Genomic DNA, 24,139 nt, shown 5'->3' on the forward strand with positions numbered 1-24,139 from the left:
AACCTAAATGTGTTGCAAGCGCCGTAAAACCCTTAAAAACAAAAACAAACAATCTCTGCTTACTCCTCTCACTTCACCATTAATTATGATTTCAATGCCCCGCGCCATGATTTGCTAATAGTGGTACTTCTTCTTCTTCTTCGTTCCCGTCACGTCACATGGTCATTCCGGTCTGGTGAATGAAGCCCACAGTGGTCCTGGGGTCGTCCTCACTGCCGTGTGGGGTTGGGTCAGGCCAGAAGTTCCTTCTCAACTGGTTGTACCTTGGACATTCCATTAGGACATGATGTCCATTTTCATTTTCAAGTCGCAGTCACATTGTCCAGAGGCACCTGCTCTGGACACCCTCCACATATGTTCCTTTAACTGGTTGTGTCCAGTTCTCAGTCTGAAGATGATGACCTGTTCCTTTCTGTCGAGCACCTTGATTGGGTCATTCATGTTGTATTCTGGGTGCTTCTCTCTCCATCTCTGAGACTGGATAACTTTGGCCATTTTGTCAATTTCTCCTGTTGAGTACGTTGGGGAGGGTTGCCTTTGCCAGTTGGTCAGCGATCTGATTTCCAAGTATCCCACAGTGTCCTGGAATCCACTGCAGTACAATGTTGGTAAACTTGCTTAGCTTCATGAGGTCTTCCATCAAGGCGTCTATATCATCCGCAAAGGACATCATTATATCCTCCAGAATTTTCTTAGCATCTGTTAAAATCACTATGTGTCTTGGTTTTTCATTTTCTGAGAGGATTTGCTTAACAGCTTCATGGATTGCATCTGCCTCTGACTTGTAGATTGAAGTGCGAGTACCAGTCGGTTTGCTGATCTCCTTTTGTTGACCATTTGTGTACTCGATGTGCACTCCCAGGCCCCCGCATGAACCATCGGTATAGATTCTTGTCCATTTTTTTTCAGGGTAGTTTTGATCAATGCACTACTGTACAGACTTCTTGATTTCTTCGCTGTGTTTTTGTTTTGTTGAAATGTCACCAACGGAAGTCGTGATTTTCAAGTGATTTTGCCTTTTCCAAATTGGTACTCTGATATTTGCTTTGCATTTTTGGGTCATTATTTCGTCAAGTTCGTGATCTTTTTCAATTTGCTGGGCTCTTTCAATAAAGTGTGATCTTTTCAGCCGCCTAGTTTTCTTTTGTTGCCCTCTAGCGTGAAGAGGCTGATCTGTCATTGCTTTCACGTCTGTGTATTGTTTCAAAATTTTTGATTCCCTTCTTTCTGATAGAGATGTAAGTCCTGTTATGGTTTCTATTGCATGTCTTGGTGTCGATTTCATTCCTCCACTTATTATCCTCATGTTGCTGTTTTGCACTTTGTCCAGTTTTTCCATTTGAGTTTTGGAGCAGTTTCCCCATGCAGAGATCCCGTATTCTAGCGCTGGTCTCACATATCCTGTGTAAGTTTGTTTCAGTATATCGGAGCTAGCTCCCCAAGTTGTTCCAGATAGTTTTTTCAAAAGTTGTGTTCGCTTTACCCCAACTTTCTGACTGTTGCTGATTTGATTTTCCATGTTAGTCTTGGGTCAAAATGGACTCCTAGGTATTTTGGTGCGTCGTCTTTTTCCAATTCATGGTCTTCAATACGTAGCTTTGCTTTTTCATCTTTTGGGGAGAGGCTAAATATTGTGAACTTTGTCTTCACTGCATTTATTTTCATCGCCCAGTTGTCAGTCCATTCTTTGATATTATCCAGTGTGATTTGCATCCTGTGTTGTGCCTTGATTAAGTTTTGGTCAGAGCTAATCAGAGCTAGGTCATCTGCGTACATCGACCTTTTCACTCCTCGACATAGTGTTTCTCTTATATCATTTACATAGAGAAGAAATAGTGTAGGTGATAGTACTCCACCTTGTGGGACTCCATGTTTTAGTTTTGCTTCTCTACTTTTGTGACCTTGTGTTGTTACGCTTGCCTTTCTTGTTTTTATTTTTAGGTAGTTTTGTATCCAGTTGAGCATGTTATGGGATACTTTTGATTTTTGTAGTTTATATACCAGACCTTTTTTCCACACTTTGTCGAATGCTTTTTCAAAGTCCACCCATACCACAATTTTTTTCTTTCCATCCTGAAACGAGTCTTCTATTTCTTGGGATATGTAGGTTACTTGATTTTTAGTACTCCTGTGTCTTCTGAAACCAGCTTGTTCATTTATAAGCACATTATAGTTTTCAAGATACCACATCAGTCTGGAGTTGATAATTCTTTCTACCAGCTTGCACATGCAGCTTGTAAGACTTATAGGTCGGTAATTTGCGGCTTCATTTGCTTGTTTTCCTTCTTTCTTGATTGGGACAATAAAAGCCTTTTTCCATATATCTGGTATTTTGCCAGTTTTCCAAGTGCTGTTGTAGAGTTGTAATAGCTTCTTTTTCGCTGTCTTTCCAAGATGGATAAGCATCTCATTTGTTACTTCGTCTGGGCCTGGCGATTTCTTTGTTTTTAAGACTTTGAGAGAGCTTTCTAGTTCTTCCATAGTTAGCTTCTTTGTCATTACTTCATCTATGGCTTCCTTGAGTTCCTTTTTTTTGTTTTCTGCATTCTTTTTTAACTCTTTTCTTCAGTTCTTTTTCTATTGTGTTGTCACTAATTTTTTTAACTGCTCCATGAATAGGTCTGCAGCTTGTTGTGGACTGACAAGTTCTCCTTCTTTTTCCAAAGCGGGAGGGGCGTAGTGATTCGGTTCTCTATTTAGGGCTTTTGTAAGTTTCCAAAGTTTATTTCCATCTTTTTCGAAGTTAAGGCTATGCGTTTTTTCTTTCCATGCCATTTTGGATGTCGTTGCCATTTCTTTTTTAAGGGTAGCTTCTGCCTCTTTATACGCTGCAATATTGTCATCACAGGGGTCTGCTTCAGCCTTTTCTCTTGTTTCCGATACTTCATTACTTAACTGATTAAGATCGTCTGTCCAGACTGGTATATAATTTTTTCTTGCTCCCCTTGGGATACTTTCTTTTGCTGCTTTTAGGATGGCCTTTGTCAGTTCTTTTGCACTTTTGTTGACATTCTTGGTTTTACAGTTTATGTTTTTGCAGTGGCTGTCTGTAAGTTGTTCAAAGCTTTCCCATTTTGCTCTTTTGTAGTTCCATCTTGGGATAGTTTGTGTTTTTGTTTTCATTTTGATGATAGAGGTTTGTGATGATTGGCCTATGGTCGCTACCACCCAGTTGGGGCTATACTGTTCTATTTATCGTCTTTGCTATATCATCTGTGGCAAACGTAAGATCTGGGGAAGATGTGGTTTTCCACGCTCTTGAGAAATATGTGTCCTCATCTTCATCGTCATACAATAGTTGAAGTTTTGTTTCAATTTGCCAGTTTTCTACTGTTTCACCACGTTTGTCCATATCTCCATATCCCCAGCTTTGAGAGTGACTGTTAAAGTCCCCTAGTACCAGACATCTTTCTTCCTGGATTTTTATCTTGTCTAAATGAAGCTCTTTGTTTGGTGGGCAATAGCAATGAAAAATCAGGAGTTCTTTCTTTCCGATACATACTTTAATTTGCTGTATTTCTGATTGCTCTTGTGTATCAATTTTTATGCCTGCGGTGGGGTAGTCGTTTTTTACTAATGTCATCACGCCTCCTTTGTGATCCTTTCTATCATGCCTTATTACCTGGTACCCTCTGATGGCAAATCTCATGTTGTCCGTGAGGTGAGTTTCTTGAATGCAGGCAATTTTGATGTCCTGCTCTTTGAGTCTCTTTTCAAGGGCTATTTTCTTCTTCGCAACGCCCTCAGCATTCCATTGGAGGATTTTAATTGTGTTTGGTGTTCCAGTCGCATGTAACCTTGATCCTCCTCCCCTGGTTCCGCAAGATGAAGTCAAGGTACCACCAGATCGCTTGGATGGGCCATTGAGGCCCGGCACTAGGCCCGTCCGGCGGGATTCCACGGGCTTCGCACCACATCGGATTTGATTATTGTGACGTGTCATATTGGGATTTAAGCATGCAGTGGCAGTTTCCAGTTTCCTGTGATATTTGCGCCTTCCGGCCCCGCTGCTCTGTCTTCGGCGTGCTGTTTTTCAGGATTTGCTTCCTTAGCCTTTGACCATCCAAGGTCTGTCCACAAGGCAGTGGTGGTTTTGCTTCAGAGTGTCCTTCTCCTAGGTCGATTGCGGTCCCCTGTTAGCGAGCTCGATCTGTCCGGGTTTTTGTTCGGAGTGTCCTTCTCTTAGATGGATTGCGGTCCCCCGTTTACGAACTCAATCTGTCCGGGTTTTTGCTCAGAGTGTCCTTCTCTTAGATGGATGTCGGTCCCCCGATGACGAGCTCCATCTACCCGTGGTCAGATGGTCTAAGTTGGGAATCCAGAAGGATGTCCTGTAGAGAGTCAGTCCCTTTTCACCCCTCCCCCACGTCGTGGACAACACCCACACCCAAGGGTGTGGACTAGGGGAAGCTGAACTCGACGGTTGATTTCCTCCCTTCTTCCTTCCTTGTTGATGATGCTGACCGTTGTAGATCATTCTTGGTCTGGCCTCTCACTTACGATCATCGAGACACGCAAGCCCTCCGACCGCGACAAGGCCATATGATCCACAGGAGAGTAATAGTTGGTACGACACGGATGATTATTGGTATACAACACCCCCCCCCCCAACACACACACACACAATAAAGTTATATCCCTGGGTGGGGTTCCTGACCTCCCATAGTGGGCAAGGAGGTACTTAGTACTTGCTGTGTCTTCTATCCCCTTATATTTGTTTTCCAACTTGCTTTCTGTCTTTGTCTTGTAATGAGATTACTTGGTTTTGTCCTGGCCCTGGCTGAGAGTCTGAGAGGGAAACGGTCAAAGGTATAGTTACTGATTTGGGAGATGATATTTTTTTCCCTTGTAAATCATCTCTCTGTTATATATTATTATTATTATTATTATTATTATTATTTTATTATTATTATTATTATTATTATTATTATTATTATTATTATTATTATTATTATTATTATTATTATTATATTTGTTGTTTTGAATTTATAATGTAAGCATTTAAGTGTATTCTTCTTAGTAGGGACCTGTGCCTGTGCTCGTGTCTGGATGAGCCTAAGTACATTGATGGTATGTTCTTGGAATCTACACCAATTCCCTACTTGTACCATTCCCCTTTGTCTTACCTTTTCTTGGGTGCTTTAATTGTAATTCTAGAACGTTTTACTTTCCCATATTGTCCCTTTTTACTGGCGCTGATATGACCAAAAAAGGTGTTGTAAGCGCCGTAAAACCCTTAAAAACAAACAAACAAAAACTAAGTTATCTCCCTCAACGTATCAATAAAGGCAAAGGAAATGAATAATAAAGTTCCCTTTATCCACCCTCAGGCGGAAATGTGTCTTTGGGTCTATTCTAAAGGAAGACTGGAATAACCCAGATGTCAGCCGCAGCGCAGCGCCGCAAATTGAGCTAATGAGAGGTGGCTTGCTGAAGGTCATAAAACGGTGGATATTCGAATGAGGTCTCTTTCGGGTACGAAGCAAAGAGCATACCACTGAGCCACACTGCCCCTCCCATCAAGTCGTTATAACAATGCACGATTTCCTCTAACTGGTTTCCTTGAATTTTTTTTTAAGCCCGAGGAGTTCGAGGAAAGCATGCTGGATAGTAAATACGATTTGGGGTCGTCTTAGGAGAATATTGTTCTTCTGACTATGTTATACTTATGTATAAATTTAGAGGAGACGTTTGGTGGCGAGGAACAGAACACGTTCCAAGGCCTGTCCAACAGCAGTCATCCTGCGTCAGTGGTTCTGGTGGTATCGCCCAAATGCACTTGTAATGGTTCAGAGATCGAGACCGCAGAGCACCTGATACAGCTGCCTGGCGGATTCATCAAGATGATTTATGACATGTCTGGCAATAAAGAAAACGATATAATCAAAGGGAAGGCAATTTGTTTCACTGTAACAAGTGAAACTATTAACCCTCTTCCGCACTAGGACAGGACTGTCCCGGGACAGTCCTGTCCCAAATCTGTAACATATAGAATTTAGAGAAATCTTCCGCACCTATTGAGACGGGACAAAACAGTCCCATTGTGTCCCAAGCAGTTGTGAAATGCTACAAAATCAACGGGACAGGACTGTCCCAGTCCCGTGTTCATATCGTTTGTGATAGTAGAAAAATATAGCAGTCTTCCGCACTAGGACAAAAAAGTCCCAGACTTGGCGGCGCCGTGTCAAAATTGAAATGCCTATCTTTATTTTCTGCATCCCTACTACTACTACTACTACTCCTACTACTACTACTACTACTACTACTACTACTACTACTACTACTACTACTACTACTACTACTACTACTACTACTACTACTACTAACTACTGTTGCTTCTGCTGCTGCTAATGCCACTAATATATTAATACCTACATCCCTTATATTTTGTATTTATTTCCAATTCCATTGTATTTATTTTCCAACAATAGTCCACACTTTATTTTAGTTCACTATCTATACTGCATTACACAGTTCCTCCCCGCCTCCCCTCTTTTGACATAATTAAGTACGCACCTTTTATAAATTTCTATTGCTCTGTTTTAATTCGCGCTTCCTCACAAAGTAGCATACAATTTCCTACCCATCAATGTTTTCGTTTATGCATCTTAAGGGGAGGGGCGACACCTGAAACTATTTTCAAGAATAATGGCTATATCCAATAACTTTTTATATTGGGACATTGCCTATGACCAATGGATTCGAACCATGTGATTTATTTCGGTGGGCGTGTCCGGTTGCCATGGTGACGGCCGCCATCTTGGATTTTACTCTTCTCTGGGTGCTATTTTTAAAAGTTACTTTCTCAATAAGTTTCCATGGAATTTTCTTGAAATTTTGCATGGTTGTATTTTTGTATATTATAAAAAAAAATACAGAGCATTTTTTAAATATTTTAAATAGATTTTTATTTATAAATTTTAAAAAAAAATAATTTTTCGGTATGATAAAAATCATGTTTTTTGACATAAAAATGTCAATTTTTCAAAAAATAATAAAGATATTTAAAATTCCTTCTGTATGATTTTAGATAATCACTATAGCTCTAGACATGCAAAGTTTTAAACAAATTGATTGATAAATGACAAAATAAGATAAAAAAGAGTGTTAAAAAATGTCATTTTGAGAAAAACGAGATCAAAGATAACAATGAATGAAAATAATAAGACAAAACGGTACAACCAGCTCAAAACATACCAGCACCGTATGAGGGTCCCCCGTGTTCTTTTTCTGCCTCCCTCTGGGCTTTTTCACGGGCCTGAGCTTTTATTTTACGTCTTTCTTTCTCTTTATGTTGAGCAACCCTTATGCTTTGGTCAAGTCTTTTTGACTCTGCTTCCTGACTCAACATCTGGGAGTGTTCTCCCAGTCCACCGATGCTCAAAGACACTTTCAGGGATGTTATTTCTGTTGGACCAAAATTATACTCTGCACCAAACTCAACTTTTTTCAGGGAATGGAAGTATGTTTTATGGCATCTTGACCAAACAGAATTATGAAACCTTTCGTTTGGATTTTGTGTTGTCTTCATCTCACAACACTTCAACAAATCATATACAGGCTTCAAGTGCTCATGAAGCAAATCAAAATTCAAAGGTGTATGTACACGCTGCTTGTGTCAACAGGATACACATGGGCAGCAATATATATTATTTTAAAAGCATCTGGAGTCCGGTTCAGGAGGACAATACCTATGTTGAGGGAAGTCATTGGTGGAATAACCGTGGTAAAGACCAGCAAGAATAGCCCATCTCATTTCTTTCCGCTGCGGCATTGCTTGGAATCGCTTTATCATAATACTACTGTCACACACCCAATTCCAATCAAAGATTTGTGGCCACGGATCAACCATGAGCCATCATAACTTTCTTGCTTTCTTGGCTTTTGTAGCAAATAATTGTTGCCAACGTTTGGATTTTTTGGTCACTTTAGGTATATTTATAATAATCCAGTAAAAATTGGAAATATTTAGAGATAATTAACGTGAATACATGTCAAAATTTGATAAAACAATTGATCAATCGGAATGTAAACAAATCGTAGTAAAGGTAATAGTAATAGATGCGAACTTTCACCCTGACTCAACATCCAATCCCTGGCGCGGAGTCGGAAGTCGAGAACAAGGTCAGCCAATCAGATCGCACCATTCGTGATCACGTTGTATTTACCTGACAACTTGACCTCTTATCAGCTGTTTGACACACAATCTTTGTTCGCGACTAACAGTTTCTAAACTCCTCCCCTGCCCATATTGTGATATTTATGAGACTGAAACCGTGTCAACTAGATGGGCAAAGAGTAGACTAAACTATCGATATCAAAATCTACAACATCGATATGTATTATAATGCTTTTCAGCCCTATTATTTTCAGTTGAATTCTCACAAAAAAAATGAAAAGTTTGGTATTTTCATGTCGACTTCCATGTTTATGAAAGACGATTTACAAACTTTATATTATCCAAATCACCTTCTCAGTGCTGAAAATATGTGAAAAATTGATTGTTCTTTTATAATAAATAAAAAACTGAAATTTTATATTTTGACCCAAAAATCGATATTTCAGGTGTCGCCCCTCCCCTTAACAACGCCACTACCACATTATCTCATTCGTCTGTAGTTTTTAATGCATCATGTGTTGTTGATGAAGGGGAAACCCGAAACGTCCATTTTATCTGTTTTGGTATATTAAACTGAAGCTTACATTCAATTTCACAGTTATAATTTATTTATGTATTTCAATTCTGAATATAAAAAAGCAAGAACAATTCAAAAATAATTCTATGTGATGAAACCACGTACAGAAGGCATAGCAACATAAACATTTTCGGCAATTTAAAAACGTATGTTTATAAATATAATTTAAGAAGTGTCACACTGTGACACAGCAGTAACGTGTCTAAAACCGGTCGCACATCTATTCGGTAACTTGTGGGATCAAGTATCTTTATCGGTATTTATTTCGGGAATTCTCAATGAAAATATTTTTAAGTAAGTCCTTCTGAGCCACTTGGACTCAGTGTAAGACAAATTAAGTCCTTTAGAGCCTTGTAGCCAATGGTGCAGGAGTTATCCCGTTTTCAATAGCGTGAAGCGGACAATTAACGTATTTGTTTGAAAACCTTTGAACAGGACGCTAGTCTATCGCAGATTACTATCCCAGCTTCACAGGTACCATTTTACACCTGAATGGAGTGAGTGATTGGAGTAAATTTTCTTGCTCTAGAAAGTACAAATTGGCTTCGGTCGGAATCGAACACAGAACCTCTGAGTCCAGAGTACAACGCGCTAACCATGGGCCATCTTGCCTCCTAAGCTTATAAATCCGGAACTTATCCATGTTTCTGTGGCGTTGAGCAGACAGATAACAGTTTAAATTTTTTAAAAATAAAATTCCCTTTTTCATCCCATAGGGGAAATTTTTCTCGAGGGTCTATTCCAAGGGAAGGCTGGAATAACCCAGGCGTCAGCCGCAATGCAGCGCCGCAAATTTAGCTAGGACGAGGTATAACCCAGGCGTCAGCCGCAGTGCAGCGCCGCAAATTGAGCTTAGTCAAATGATGCCTTTCGGGTACGAAGCATGCTGACTTTCTATTCTTCTCTTGAATGATGCTAGTCCGTCAAAGATTACTTTCATCAGCGAACTGGTACTCATTTGCACCTGGGTAAAATGAGGTGATTCCAAGAAAGTCATTTTAGGATAAGATCGGAGATCACCATAGAGTCTACGGAATTGACCCTTGAGCAATCTTTGGGTCATTAAAGGATGCACCCAATATTGTTTTCTCTTTCAATTTGTCTTTTTTTTCCACGTAGTAAAGCACAGAAATATGCAACCTCTATTTCATCCATTACTACTACTACTACTACTACTACTACTACTACTACTACTACTACTACTACTACTACTACTACTACTACTACTTCTACTACTACTACTAGTAGTAGTAGTAGTAGTAGTAGTAGTAGTAGTAGTAGTAGTAGTAGTAGCAGTAGCAGTAGTAGTAGTAGTAGTAGTAGTAGTAGTAGTAGTAGTAGTAGTGGTAGTAGTAGTAGTAGTAGTAGCAGCAGCAATAATATTACTCTTGCTATAAGAATATGTCATGATTATATAAATCTTATGTAAACAAATCCCATTGTTCAGTGTAAAAAATCATTATCGTCATGTCGTATCTTATGTTGATTCATAAATTGTGAATTATTAGAGTTGCAATTGCCTACAAATACACTTTTGAATCTTGTAAAAATAAATAAATAATGTATTCGCGCAGGTGTGTCCTGGGACAGTCCTGTCCTAGTGCGGAACCCCTTTTGAATAGAAGTTTTCTCCCATGGGACAGGACAAATTTGTCCCGGGACAGTTTTGTCCTAGTGCGGAAGGAGTCTTATATTAGGCTCAGGGGGTCTCATGACTAAGCGTCAGAGCAGCAGGGTAACGATGCAAAGATTACGTTTCTTGTCGAGCAAAAGGAATAGCAACAGGACTCAAAGACGAGTTTCCGGGTGTATGTGCAATGTATTATCCATGGCCTGTTCTCCCATTATTATGATTATGAGCACAGACCACACCAAATGGTACTAAATCTGAGGACCACACTTTGGCATACCGTGGGGTGGCAAAGGGGCGGAGTCATGGGCGTGGCGGATTCATTCGAACTCTTCCGTGTCTGACGGACGGCGTGATATGGAAGACCTGACATGTTTTATTTGTAAAAGAGCTTCATTGTTTTGTTGTCACATCGGTGGAAACGGAGAAATCGAAACTAGGAATGGAATTCTGACTTAAAACCACCCTAAATAGCAAGAATGATTTATTTGTTGGTGAATGAAGCGCCGAAATGGTTTGTTGTGGTGAGAAAGTTGCAATTTAGATATTGATGCAGTGCACGATCCATATCATATCATATTCTTCTTGTGTTTGAGTGATACTTTGTTGGCATCATTTTCTACTTCCTTCTTTCCAAAATCTTTACTTTCCTTTGCCTTATTAGGCTTTAGGCAGGATTTCCCCTTCTCAACGTCTACCCTTTTCTCGTTAGTCTGCATCAGGTCAGCCAGCCAATTTGTGACAAATGAACTTTTAAAAAAAAGTCACAAGTTTTGTTCATGAAACGAACTCATCTCATGACATGTCACGGTCAAATCAAAGTCAATGAGAAAAAACGGGTGTCCTGATGAGTGTATCAGTAGTATCAGTGTATGTCGTGGATCATCCACTTTTTTATAGGCCAAGGGGGAAACCAGAGACAGCAGACCACATAGTTCTGCACTGTCCTGTGATGAGGTTGGCGGGAGGTTTCTAGGCTGTCCTCCGCTGCAGTGAAGATTTAAAGTACTAGAAGATAGCTGGAGACTTGGACTTGGAAATATAGTCATACTCATACTTTACTACTTCTGTTTTGTTATTTCTTATTTGGGCAAATGCAAACAATACAAGGTTGCCCTTGTCTTGACAGTTGACATTATCTGTTGGGCAAGATAGAAACTGATCTTTAAAAACAACAATATACAGTGTACAGTGCCGCTGAAGCAGGTAGTCAGGAATTGAAACCAACAAAAGACAAATTAGAAATTTAGCTGGTGAGGGATCTTAGATATAACTTTAATCCATTCTTTTTCATTTATATATTGTTATTGCAGGGTATATGGCTGACTGTCAACATTGTGCTGTTTGTGAAAACATATCTTTATTATCGAGATGCTGAGGAGTATTATTATTTACATGAACTTGTAGGGGTACGTACTTGGAGAAAGATTACATTTGATGTAAAATATTAGATTTGAAGTTCTTTTTTATCAAGAGACGAACACAATTTTTTTTTCATTTATTTACAATACAAGTCTTAGAAACTCTTTAGATCCATCTACACACTAAATAATCACACAATTAAAATCCATGCAATGGCAGGCATGCATCAACAAATAACGAATACTGAATTCCGCTCCCAGTTCATTTTACGGAACATCAGACATTTCTATTCAAGTCTGAAAGAAACCGCATACCTTGCATTTTATAAAATCAATCTTAGATTATTCCAGTACAATTTGGGATCCACACTTACAATCTGCTATTGAAACTGTCCTGTGTCACACTGCAAGATTCATGAGCAAAAACTCCTGCCCACATAGCAGCGTAACAGACATAAATAACACAACTTGGATGGACTGCCTTACATCCCAGATGGAAAGAACAAAAAACTTTGATGTGCAAATTACAAAGGAAATGATGGTAATCTCATTAGAACAACGAGACATACACCCAAATTCAAGCACTCAAAGGAAAACCACCTCAAAAACATTAACATAAACACACTTGTATGCAAGCTCAAACGTCTTCAAGTATTCTTTTGCACCCCATACCTTCAAAGACACTGGAATACTCTTTCTGAAACACATATGAACACGACAGATATAGACACCTTCAAGCAGAGATTATCAAAGTCTAAATACCAATAATGGCTACCACATTTACAACACTCTCCAACCTCAAGCACAAATATTCAGAACTGAGTCAACTTCGCTTAAGATTCATATTCAGACTCTCTCCCCTCTCTCTCTGTCTGTCTCTCTCTGTCTGTCTGTCTGTCTCTCTCTCTCTCTCTCTCTCTCTCTCTCTCTCTCTTTCTCTCTCTATTTCTTTCTCTCTCTCTCTCTCTCTCTCTCTCTCTCTCTCTCTCTCTCTCTTTTCTCTCTCACTAACTCTATCTCTCTCTTATCTCTCTCACTACTCTGTCTCTCTCTCTCACTCTCTCATCGTTCTTTCTGGCTCTTTGCTCTCTCACTCTTGCTAACTCTCTCTCTCTCTCTCTCTCTCTCTCTCTCTCTCTCTCTATCTTTCATGTACTCTCTCTCTCTTTCACTCTATCATTCTCTCTCTCACTTACTCTCTCTTTCACGCTCTCACTAACTCTTTCACCCCTCTCTCTCTCTCTCTCTCTCTCTCTCTCTCTCTCTCTCTCTCTCTCTCTCTCTCTCTCTCTCTCTCTCTCTCTCTCTCTCTCTCTCTCTCTCTCTATCTATCTATCTTTTCTCATACACTCATACACAGTATCTGCCCCACCCAGCTGTTCAAAGCATTTCATTCATGTCTACCAACCCAACTCCCCTTTCTCCTTACATCAGTGAGAATTCACATAAGGTAGAGTATTATTGTGGACACATCCTTTTTTCTTCTTCTAGACAATCAGAAATGCTTGTTTGCGATTGGGAAGAGCAAAACAAATGCAAGTGAAACCTCTTGTGTCATTTTGCAGGTAGCATTTCTATGGTGGAAATGACCTAGTTAAATGCGACTTTATGAGCTGAGGTGCCCATTGAATGGATATTTGTGTTTACTAAGAAAATATAAAGCCCAGAAATAGGGATTCCTGAATCCCTCATTAAAACTGTCACCTTGTTGAATGTGACCTCGTTGAGTCGGGCACTCATACCACTTATTTATTGTTTTGTGGGTTTAAATACTGTAGTCAAATTCTGTTTTGAGAAAAGTTCATTAAGTGATATTGCACAGGGGAGAAAATAAAGTTTTTAAATTTTTTAAAATAGTCATAAATCAGAGATAAATTCTTATCGATCACATGATAATTATTCTGTTTGATTTCATTTATTTTTTACCAGAGTTCCTTATGCTGGGCCAGAGGAAGTGCTCAGTGTCTTAACTTTAACGTCATGTTAATTCTATTTCCTGTTTGTCGAAAACTCATCAGTGCTATACGAGGATGCTGCATGGTAAGTTGGAACATTCAGTTTTGATAGAATGATGAAGTTTCAAATAATCTTTCCTCATTGTTTCAATACTGTAATTGAACGGCAGTGGTGATGTAAAATGAAAGTGTGACTCATCTTGGGAATTTGGTATTGAAACAGGGTGAAATATTACCTACTCAGTCATAAGATCTGCGAGTCAGAATTTATCCCAGTATCTGTAGCATTAAATAGTCAATAGGAATTGCTTGCTATCCTATTTCAAAGTACTTTCTGCCAAATCAATCAGATTCAGCTACCCAATCACTACTAAGTTGGCAGTGTGGTCAGAAAAAATATCTACTGAACCTGGAACTGATACCTTTGCTTTTAGGATATGTGCTCTATTTCTTACCCCCATTCTTATGAACCATACACTAAAAACTCGCTTTAAAAGTCAAGATTATGAATTCCGATTTAAGTTGTTTCGATTTATAGAGTAGAATGAGTGTCATTTCTTCAATAATGATGAACTCCTGTTAATAACCCTCAGGATTGAAATGTGAATATTGACACTCAAGTTAAGTTATGTGATTTGCTTGAAGCTTCGTCCCATGATGAATGTGACATTAATCCAAAACCTTCCAAAGCAAAGCAAAGATCAATGGTTATTTCACTCTTCCTCAGTTTTTACTTTGTAACCTCAGTTCTTGTCTTGTCTGTCTTGACTGTATTGTGCTACCTTCTGATATTTCTCTCGTTGTTGGCTGAATAAGGGTTTGAAATTTGCCCATAACATTCTTTATTACCTCTATATGTTCCATTTTCTCGTTACATAATTTTAAATTCCAGCGCTTCAGACATCCTTAATTTATTTACTTTACTTATTAGTATTAATATATAATAATTGAAAAGCAACCACAATCTTCAACAACAGTGTAAAAGTAAGCATAAAAATATTTTTAAATTGAGCTTTTATGTAGTGCAATATCCACTAAACATGTTCAAAGCGCTTTTTGAAGTGCCCATGACCAACAGCAACACATAAGATGTAGAACGAGACATAATGCCTGTTAGGCGATATTACAATTTTTTTCCAACAGAGCTGTTAACAGCTGTTAATGACCAGATACTCATTTTACATCTGAGTACAGTGAGATGTGAGTAAAGAGCATTTTCCAAGGTTCAACTATGTGCTGAGTGAGGCTCGAGCCCAGGATCTTCTGATCCAAAAGTGAGTGTCATACCACAAGACCACATAGCCGCACAATACAAATTTAATTAATGCAACATGCCTCCTCAAAAGCAAACCAACCTTTGCATCATTACCAATGCTCTCATTTATGGTTAAAGTGTAACATATTACCATACCAAAAGGGAATGGGTTGAGATGGACTTAATAACCGACTTCTTTATTCAGCTAAAGACATGCGATGGCTCCATTCTTGTTACATTCTACGGGGATATTCATGCTATTGATTACTTAAAAATTTTAAAGATCATAACACATTTGTTGAAGCTCTGCAATAATTCCAATTAACAGGCAATGCTCCTATCAACTAGTATAAATTATATAGAAAAAAAATGTGTCACAGACAGAGCGTTATAAGTAAGTGGTTGTTCCAATAAAACATTCCAAATACTGGCTTCCACTATATTATACATTTTGCACACATTTTCTTTGTCATATGGAAGATGGATATTATATTCGAAGGTGCCATTGCTGTCTTTTTACCAAATTGTACTGTTGCCTAACAGCTGCCTGTCTCATCCAATGTGTTAAATGTTTGTTGTTCCATCATCAGGAGATGAAAAAATAAACATTCTACTAAGGCGCTGAGAGCGTTGTGCTTATTGTGGATTAACTATGTGTACTTTTTTTTTTTCCTTTTTTTTTTTTTTTTGATTGAAGGTTAAATTTTTGATTATGTTTTTCATCCTCAGTGTTGCCCAAGAACCATCCGAAGCCAGCTAGACAAAAATATCACCTATCATAAATACATAGCATATATGATTTGTCTGATGACTTGTAAGTTAAGTTATGGATAATTTATGTTAAAGAAAACACTCTCCACTTCTGGCTGCCAGATCGAAAATAACTAATTCACAAACAGATGTGTGGCTTTAGTGTACTCATTTTATTTGGAAATAATTTGGCATAAACGTGTCATCTCTCAGCATGTATCATAAATTTTACACAATCTATTCTTAACATTAAGTTTTTGTGAAGTGAGATTTCCAGTACCAAATATATTTCTTCATTGGTATTTATACCCATAAACCAAACATCTGTTTCAATGTCAGTTCTAATTTGTGACCTGTTGGTTCGATCTGGTATTATGTCAGGATGAAACTGTTGCCAAAAAGTGGATTTAAAGTTAAAATGATCAGAAATGTAGAATTCAGATCAGAAATCAGAATTTAGTTTTTGACCTCAATGAAACCTAATCCAATTTTCATACTTTTGATTATATTATATTCAATTTTTAGCATCTAATCCACCCCGAAATTATTACTGTTTTGAGGTGATGGATCACATTTTTCTATTCAAAGTCGTGTTGAATGATTTGTGCCATTGCTGAACATTAATTAATGGAAAGAGAAAAAAACAAACTCTTTAGGTATGCTCAGGGGTTCAGTGTGCCATCTTGTAACAAAAGTTAAGTATTGTTATGCACTGTGAACAAGTAGATGGATGACAATGATTATGACAAACAAAACAAACATAGAAACTATAGCTCTGGCTTTGTGTCCTTACACTCATCTCCACAATTTGCCTCAGGGTGATGAGTAGTTAGTTTATGGCGGCATTGTAAGCGTTTTATTACTGGGAAGGGCGCCTAACATTCAAGTATGCTGTGTGAAATGGAAACTTTATTCCATATGGCTTGCTGGAGGGAGGCATTGTAAATTGCATTAAACCTTTTATTTGAAAAAGAGGGTTTTAAAATTCTCTTCATTAAACTTGGTGTCTAAATAGATGAGAAATTGTTTTGTTTACAATAATAGAATAAATACAATTTACTTTCTTCATTGAATCTGGTATCTGAGTAGATCCGAGATTGTTTAGTTTACAATGATTAATACAATAAATAAAGACCCTAATCCACAATGCGCGTAGGAGTGCTTTACATAAGATTACACTCACTATATGGGATAAATATTGTTGGTATAAGTTTTAAAAAAATATTTACATTTGTATGCCATTCTCTGTTTCTGTCAGTCATCCATGTAAGTGCCCATATCTTCAACTTTGAGAGGTTGGCAGAGGCCAAGAAATTGAAAGGTTTTGATGTCCGTAATCAATTGAGTCTATTACCATCGTCCCCTAATGGTACATGGATCAACCCCATCCGCTCAACTGATCCGGTAATTCATTTAGCTTCCTGTTTTTCTTTCATGCAAAATTAATTTTGTGACATTTCCTTTATATAATCTCTTTTCTATTTGATTAATGTGGTCAGTGGTATGATCTTGGACTCACAACATGGTCTAGATTAGGTCCAAGGATTCGATCCAGCGTTCAGACAACTTAACAGTATGCCATTAGGAAAGACATTTTGCACTCATTTTTCTCTATCCAGCAAGCTATGTCTTTCGGATCTGGTAGAAGATACTTTGCAATAGGCCGGTCTGCAATTCAAAAGATAGCAAGCAATTTTAACTCTCCTTTGAATAAAAAGCCAGGATCAATTCCAGCTCCATAGACCTTGTGGCTCTGAAGGTTGTTTCTTCCTTTTGTTTTGGAAAGTAGGGAAAGTTTGTGTGAGGGTTGTAAATTGAGTTAAGGCATATCACAGATATGAGTGATTTTCCTTGTTTTACAATATTTGACGATTTTTATAAAAATGGAAACAAACTATATAGTCTCGTGTATTGTGTTTTACTCAAAGGTGCACATATTTGTCTTTATGCTTGCCTGGGGAAGAAAGATGAAACATTTTCAGAGATACAAAACGGAAATGATTTTTTTTTTCACTGTTCCATTTTATTAAATGCAAATTATTTTATGATGAATATGAGAAAAATGAAGGTAGATGTATTTTCATTTTCCAAAAAATAAAAAAGGATATTTCTATCCTCTTATATTTGAACTTAAGACTTCTTGGGTTTTGTTTTGTCCCTTCACATTTTGATTGACATAGCTTTTACCATTGTCTTCGTTGCACAGTCCTAATTTCAATGATGAATTAGATAAATAAGTCTGGGATAGAATGATGAAGAGTTGTAGATTTCATCTATTTCATTGTTTCCACAGGAGCCGATAAAGGAAGTTTTAAAAACGGTTGCTGGCATTACGGGATTGATATTAACTTTCTCTTTGATCATCATCATATCGTCTTCCACGGAAATCATCAGGTGGGATTTTACATCAACTTTTGTCATTGAATATAGGTCATTTGTGACCCATGATTGGTCTGGTATTATGGTAGGGAGAACTAGATGATGGAACGTGAAATTAAAGTCAAATGATCAAAGATGTCACATTTTACTTTTGAGCTTTTTAAGAATTTATAAATAATTTTAGCACCAGTTTGTATTTTTGGCCATAAATTCAATGTTCATCATCCTGATCATCCCATCATCATACTGCTTTGAGGTGATGAGTCAATTTAGAACTATTAGGACATAAGCTAGAGTTCATGCCAGTTTATTTCAATCAGTTATCATTAAATATATGATATTAATGTTGAACACATACAACATTGATATTACTAAGCTTTATACATGCCTTACACTTACAATATTTATTTCTCCGGGTAGACCACTCATTTGATGTGTGACCCACTGCCTAAACGATTTTATGTTGGGTAAATTAGACGCTGAAAATTGAATGGTTAAGCATTTATATGAAACTTTGGTTTGGATTATGTGCGTAGTGGAGGAAAATGAAACTCCAAATTTGGTATTTCTGATTATTTTTACTATGAATTTACTATCTTGCAGCAACTTTACACTTACTTAATATCTGATTAAGGTGGCAGGTCACATACAGAATATGATAGATTGTAAAGTGCTTTCAACACATTTAACAGATGCTGAATTCTATATAAAAAGATCGCATGTATTGGCTTAAAAAAAAAAAAAAATTTGCATCCTCTTTGCACTTTTATAATATTTTTTGACACAAGTTCCTCTTGATTTTATGTTTAGTCCCAACGTGTTGGAGAATACATGTACAATGTTTTTCCATATGACTCATGTTTAGAAGCGTAGACTGAGGATCGAACTTTGGAGACATTAAGCTTGACTAATTACTACTACACCATGGTAAATAGCCATTTCCCTCCTCAATCAGGTCTTTCCCATCATAGTTTAGTTCATCTTTTAAGTGAAACTTTACTTTAATAACTTTTGAGTGTCAGATATACAAACAAATTATTTTTAAAAAAAAAGATCCTGAATGAATAATGAAAGGCCAGTTGCCATTTTTTCTTATCTATATTTTTAACATAACTCTTCACACAGACGTTCCTACTTTGAGCTGTTCTGGTTCACCCACCATATATTTGTTGTTTTCTTCATTTGCTTCGGCGTTCATGGAATTCAGTAAGTCCTTTCATTTGTAAAAAAAAAAAGTAACCTGGAATTTGTGATGGTTCCAATATTTACTTTTGATTAGTGTCTCAAACTTTCCAAATTGTATGAGATTGCTGTGTGAATGTCATTGTTGTGTAATTTTATCCTGGTTTCACTTTTACTAAAACTTTGGAACAAGCATAGAAAGAAGGATATTTAAAGAAAAGTATCAAGACAAGAATAATTAACGATATATGATGGAAATTGGTAAAACTTTAGTAAAACTTTAAGAACCATAAAGCTTTCGTAAAGTATTTTCTGCCTGGTCTTACGTACTCAACCACCCAATCACTGCTGGTAGTACAAATGTACAAGACATCTAAACATCTAGAGATAGTACCAGTTCCAATTCAGTGCTTTACAAAGTGAGCAATCATGGCCCTTTTAATCTTTATTTTTTTTCTTTATTGAAGTGTTTATCAATTTATTTTATTTTGGAACTTTATTTATGTACTTTTAATCAGTTAATTTATTTATTTATTCATTTATTTTGAAAACCTGGTCACCTGTTTTACCCATAATTGTTCAAATACACTTTTTCCCCCTCCCACTTTCTATCCGTCTTTTCCCATATAGAATGATAATTCGTCAACAGACCAATTTGGAACAACATCCACCGAAAACTTGCATCAAAGACCTCAAGACCTGCCCATCCCCAGAGTTTGAGGGGACTCAGCCTACAGTAATAGTATTTCTTTGTTTTGATAATAAGTCATCTCTACATATTCCAAACACAGTGATAGCATGTGAAGAAAAAGAAAATGAATTTTTAGTCTATTTCTAGTCATCCAAGAGGAATTTTTCTTCTAAATTGAATTTCTCGTAAAAAAAACCCCAACAAAACCTATATTAATAACATACCTCGCTTTTCAAGTTTGCTTTTTTAATTATTTAATTATGTTTTTGTATGTTTGTTTTTGTTTTTTGGGGTTTTTTTTCTAAAGGGCTATACTTATACAAGTTTTGAATTATACTTAGAACATGTACAATTAATTGATAATCAAGTCCCACTAGTTTGACATGTTTTTTTTTTGTTTTTTTTTTAATTGTATCTTTCAATTCATCCTCAGAGTTGGAAGTGGTTGATTGTCCCAGTCATATTCTATCTAGTCGAGAGGTTGTTGAGGCTCATCAGTGGATTGCAAAGGGTTGTCATCACCAGGGTGAGTTTTATTGGTCATATTAAAAATCAGTGAAGGAGGTTTTTCTAACAGAGAACTTAAACATTGATTGGATATGTAACCTACAATCTGAAGCAGGTATGTCTGAGTGGAAGACATACTGACAATTAAATTTAAAGTTTAAATAATGAAATTTGAGTTAGATGGTTTTACTTAGAAAAAAAAAAGCCTTGAGCATTTATAGAGTACAATATCCACTTAACATGCTCCAAGTGATTACAAGGGGTTCTTAGCCAACATCATGTAGGAAGAGACATGATGCCTGTTTGGCGTTTTTTTTTTGTTTGTTTTTTTTTCGACAGAGACAACGCTGTTAACAGCCATATACTCATTTTACACCTGAGTACGGCGAGAGAATGTGGATAAAGAGCGTTTTTTAAGGACTCAACTATGCACCACTTGACTCGAACCCTGGACCTTCGGTCCAAAAGTGAGTGTCATACCACAAGACCACATAGCCATATTAAAGAAAAATTACCCACCATGTTTGCAAGTATCAACGTGACAAATTAGGGAGCAGGCACTGGTGTAAGATAAAGATATGAAAAAGTGTGTGTTAAACAACCCAAAAGGCAAGCTGCACCCTCGCGTTTCTCCGCCGAAATCTTAGCCACGCCCCAACGTCATGCAAACAAAACGCCTACCTCGCACTTGTGAGATCACAATTGGAATACAGAGCAGTTGCCTGGGACCCCTACCTGAAAGAGGATATTCAAAAACTTGAGAGAGTCCAGAGACAAGGTGCCCGGTTCATAACTGGGAACTATAAGAGCAGAACCCCAGGATGCATGACAAAAATGTTAGAAGAAAGAAATCTCATCAGTCTCCAACAAAGAAGAAAAGAAACCCGTCTGTCATTCATGTTCAAGATAATAACAGATCAAATACCATCAATAAAGGCAGACTCCTTTTTCACGCCACAACCAAACAAAAGAAAAATCCGAGCACTCACTTTCGCCAACCACATAACCGAAAACCCCATTGACAGACACGCCACAAACAATTCGAACTGCTTCAAAATCCCACAGACAAGAACACAAAACTACAGAAATTCTTTCTTCATTAGAACTATCTCGGAGTGGAATGGGATGGATGAACTGGTCATCATGGCACCACACCTAAACGATTTCAAGGCCTGACTGACATGGGCCCGCGCCCAATGAGGACGCCGCTGAAATACAACCAGACCATTGGTTTCTTCAGCGCCAACCATACAGATACAGAAACAGTGCCAGACAAAGCAGAAAGAAAAAACCATCCCAAAAAATCAGCCTGCCTTGATGGTCTTTTTTTCTTTTGTTCTTCTTTCTCTTTAGTCTGGCACTGTTTCATACACACTTTTTGAGATCTTTGCCTCAAATTTTTCGATAATTTTTATCACTTCATATTTAGATTCTCATTTATCCTAACTTAATATCAGTTATTATGCGTGAAATGGGGGGGGTGGGGGTGGGGCATATCAAATGAGTAGAACCACAATTCAGAGATATTTATTATGTTTTGGAAATAATTACAGTAAATGTGTCGTACAAAAGGTCAATGTAATTTAACCATTTGTAACGTATTTACTCGGTAATAACAAATAAATTTTTTTCACACATTTCAGTTTCTGACAATCAATATTTCACTTCCTAATCCATCCTTTATCCACTCTCAAAAGGTTGTCAACCACCAGTCTCGTGTCTTTGAACTCCAGATGCAAAAGAAAGGATTCTATGCTTCACCGGGCCAGTATATCCTGATTCAATGTCCATCTGTGTCTAGATTAGAGTGGCATCCCTTCACCCTCACATCGGTATGGTGGTCTATGATAAAATATGCATTCATATGTATTGTCATAAATTGTTAATTTAAATGGGGTATTGTTTTTAAAAAATTATAGATATTTAAAAAAAATATTTGCTTAATGGAAAAATAGAAATGCTTTCATAAATAATTATTTATAACTTGGGTTGGTATTGCAATCTTTTAAGGCCAGTTTCCCGACCATCTTTTAAGTAACAAATTAGAAAGCAGGTACTGGTGTAGATAAAAATCTGAATAGGTGTGTATGAAACCTGAAAGAAAAAATACCAAAAGAAAATAAATAAATTAAGAGGTTTGAGATTCGATCACCAGTCTATGTAGGCTTATTTTTATTGATTTGTTTTTTTTTTTGCCTTGCTTGGCAATGGTTCATTTCCAGATTTTTATCCACCATCCATTTTGATAATCTCTAATGAAAAGACAGAAAATCAAAGCCTAGCACTTTAAAGACTACAGTGCAACCCCGATGTAACGACATCCGTTATAGCGACATTCCCTGTATAACGACATGGTCCTCAGGTCCCATTTTATTTTACTATATATCATTAGTAATAAAAACCCCTCTATAGCGACGTACATTTCAGCAAAACCCCTGTATAACGACATTTCTGGTCCGACAAACCTTGAAGGTGTTTGTCTACCATGAAATTGTTCGTAACTATTACAAGTGGTATCTTCCATTCTATGTATGTTGTCTACTCGTAATAAGCCCAGAGCTCGTTCTTATTGTAGCCAATGAAAACGCTTCTTTTTAAAAAAAAAAAAAAAAAAAAACAAAAAAAAAAAATCAAAAACACAAAAACAAAAAAGACAAAATAAAAAAATAAATAAAAATAAAACTAAAATTTAATGTGGCCATGTATGCGTATGATGAATACAATACATGCCAGTGCCAAGCCCGGATAAACTACAGAGGGAAAATGAAAAAGTATACATTCACTACACAAGACCCAAAACACCTCCTGATATACACACATAGGAAACCTCTCTGTAACGACATCCCTCTATAACGACACGTTTTCCGGTCCCGACAATGTCGTTATATCGAGGTTGCACTATAATTTTAAGATTTCGCTTTTAAATCAATTGCTTAAAATTACCACAGAAATGTTGAGATAAATGTGCTAATAGACACATTTTGGCTGGGTTTAAAAGGTTAAGAGATGGATTTCAAATGGCAAACATAAGTTTAGACTAAGGCTACACTAAAATCTTCACTCGTGAAACACTGGTTAAAGCTTGGGATACTCTCCAAGACAAAAAAAAGGCAATGTTTAAACTTTAAACATTACCCTTCATCGTAAAACTGGGTATTAAAGTCTCTATTACAAATATTTTTGCCGTCAGACTACAGACAGTCCCGAATTGATATCTACAGTATAAGTTAGATAATAATAAACTCCCTTTATTCATTCCACTTAAAAATATATCTTTACAATCTTTCTCAAAGGAAGACAAATAACCCAGTCATTAGCTGCAGTGAAAGAGCAATGCTTCATCAACTTAACTATCTACCCCCCGCCCTCACTCCAATCCCTGTACTGTAATGGTGATAATGGTCGTTTTGTAGAGGGATTATCACCAAATGGTGATTAAGTTGGTGTAGTGTAAGGTGACCTATGACCTTCATATTTGATCCACCAACTCATTTCAGGCCCCGAGTGATGATTACTTTAGTGTTCACATCCGTCGTGTTGGTGACTGGACCAACGCCATTGCCAAGCTGTGTCATGTTGATGAAGGAGAGTTCCAGGATGCATGGAAAATGCCAAGGTACGGGAAGTTTGTTCATCTCCACCCTTTTTAGATGGAAAATAATGTTTCAAACTTTGCTTAGACTTTTTCATTTTCATATGTCCATATTCTACTGTTTTTGTTTCGTCAAAAGAT

The 24,139-nt window shown here is 37.3% G+C and overlaps 1 protein-coding gene across 2 annotated transcripts in view; it reads left to right on the top strand.

Moving 5' to 3' along the window:
* The first annotated feature begins 10,666 nt into the window (after positions 1-10,666).
* The window catches only part of LOC144968386 (NADPH oxidase 2-like), a 26,893-nt gene continuing 13,420 nt past the window's right edge, over positions 10,667-24,139 (top strand). The window contains exons 1-11 of one of the 2 annotated variants that reach the window (XM_078906679.1): positions 10,667-10,840; positions 11,640-11,735; positions 13,617-13,727; positions 15,627-15,711; positions 16,906-17,051; positions 17,941-18,041; positions 19,152-19,232; positions 19,839-19,944; positions 20,333-20,425; positions 22,104-22,238; positions 23,904-24,022. In XM_078906679.1, the coding sequence (XP_078762805.1) occupies positions 10,838-10,840; positions 11,640-11,735; positions 13,617-13,727; positions 15,627-15,711; positions 16,906-17,051; positions 17,941-18,041; positions 19,152-19,232; positions 19,839-19,944; positions 20,333-20,425; positions 22,104-22,238; positions 23,904-24,022 (1,076 nt within the window). In that variant the 5' untranslated portion in view covers positions 10,667-10,837. Of the gene's footprint in view, positions 10,851-11,639; positions 11,736-13,616; positions 13,728-15,626; positions 15,712-16,905; positions 17,052-17,940; positions 18,042-19,151; positions 19,233-19,838; positions 19,945-20,332; positions 20,426-22,103; positions 22,239-23,903; positions 24,023-24,139 lie in introns of both variants that reach the window. The other variant, XM_078906678.1, reaches the window with a different exon arrangement.

The sequence above is a fragment of the Berghia stephanieae genome, chromosome 3 (assembly GCF_034508935.2).
Source record: "Berghia stephanieae isolate SIO BIC M18660-M18661 chromosome 3, UCSD_Bste_1.3, whole genome shotgun sequence".
In the NCBI taxonomy this organism is placed as follows: domain Eukaryota; kingdom Metazoa; phylum Mollusca; class Gastropoda; order Nudibranchia; family Aeolidiidae; genus Berghia; species Berghia stephanieae.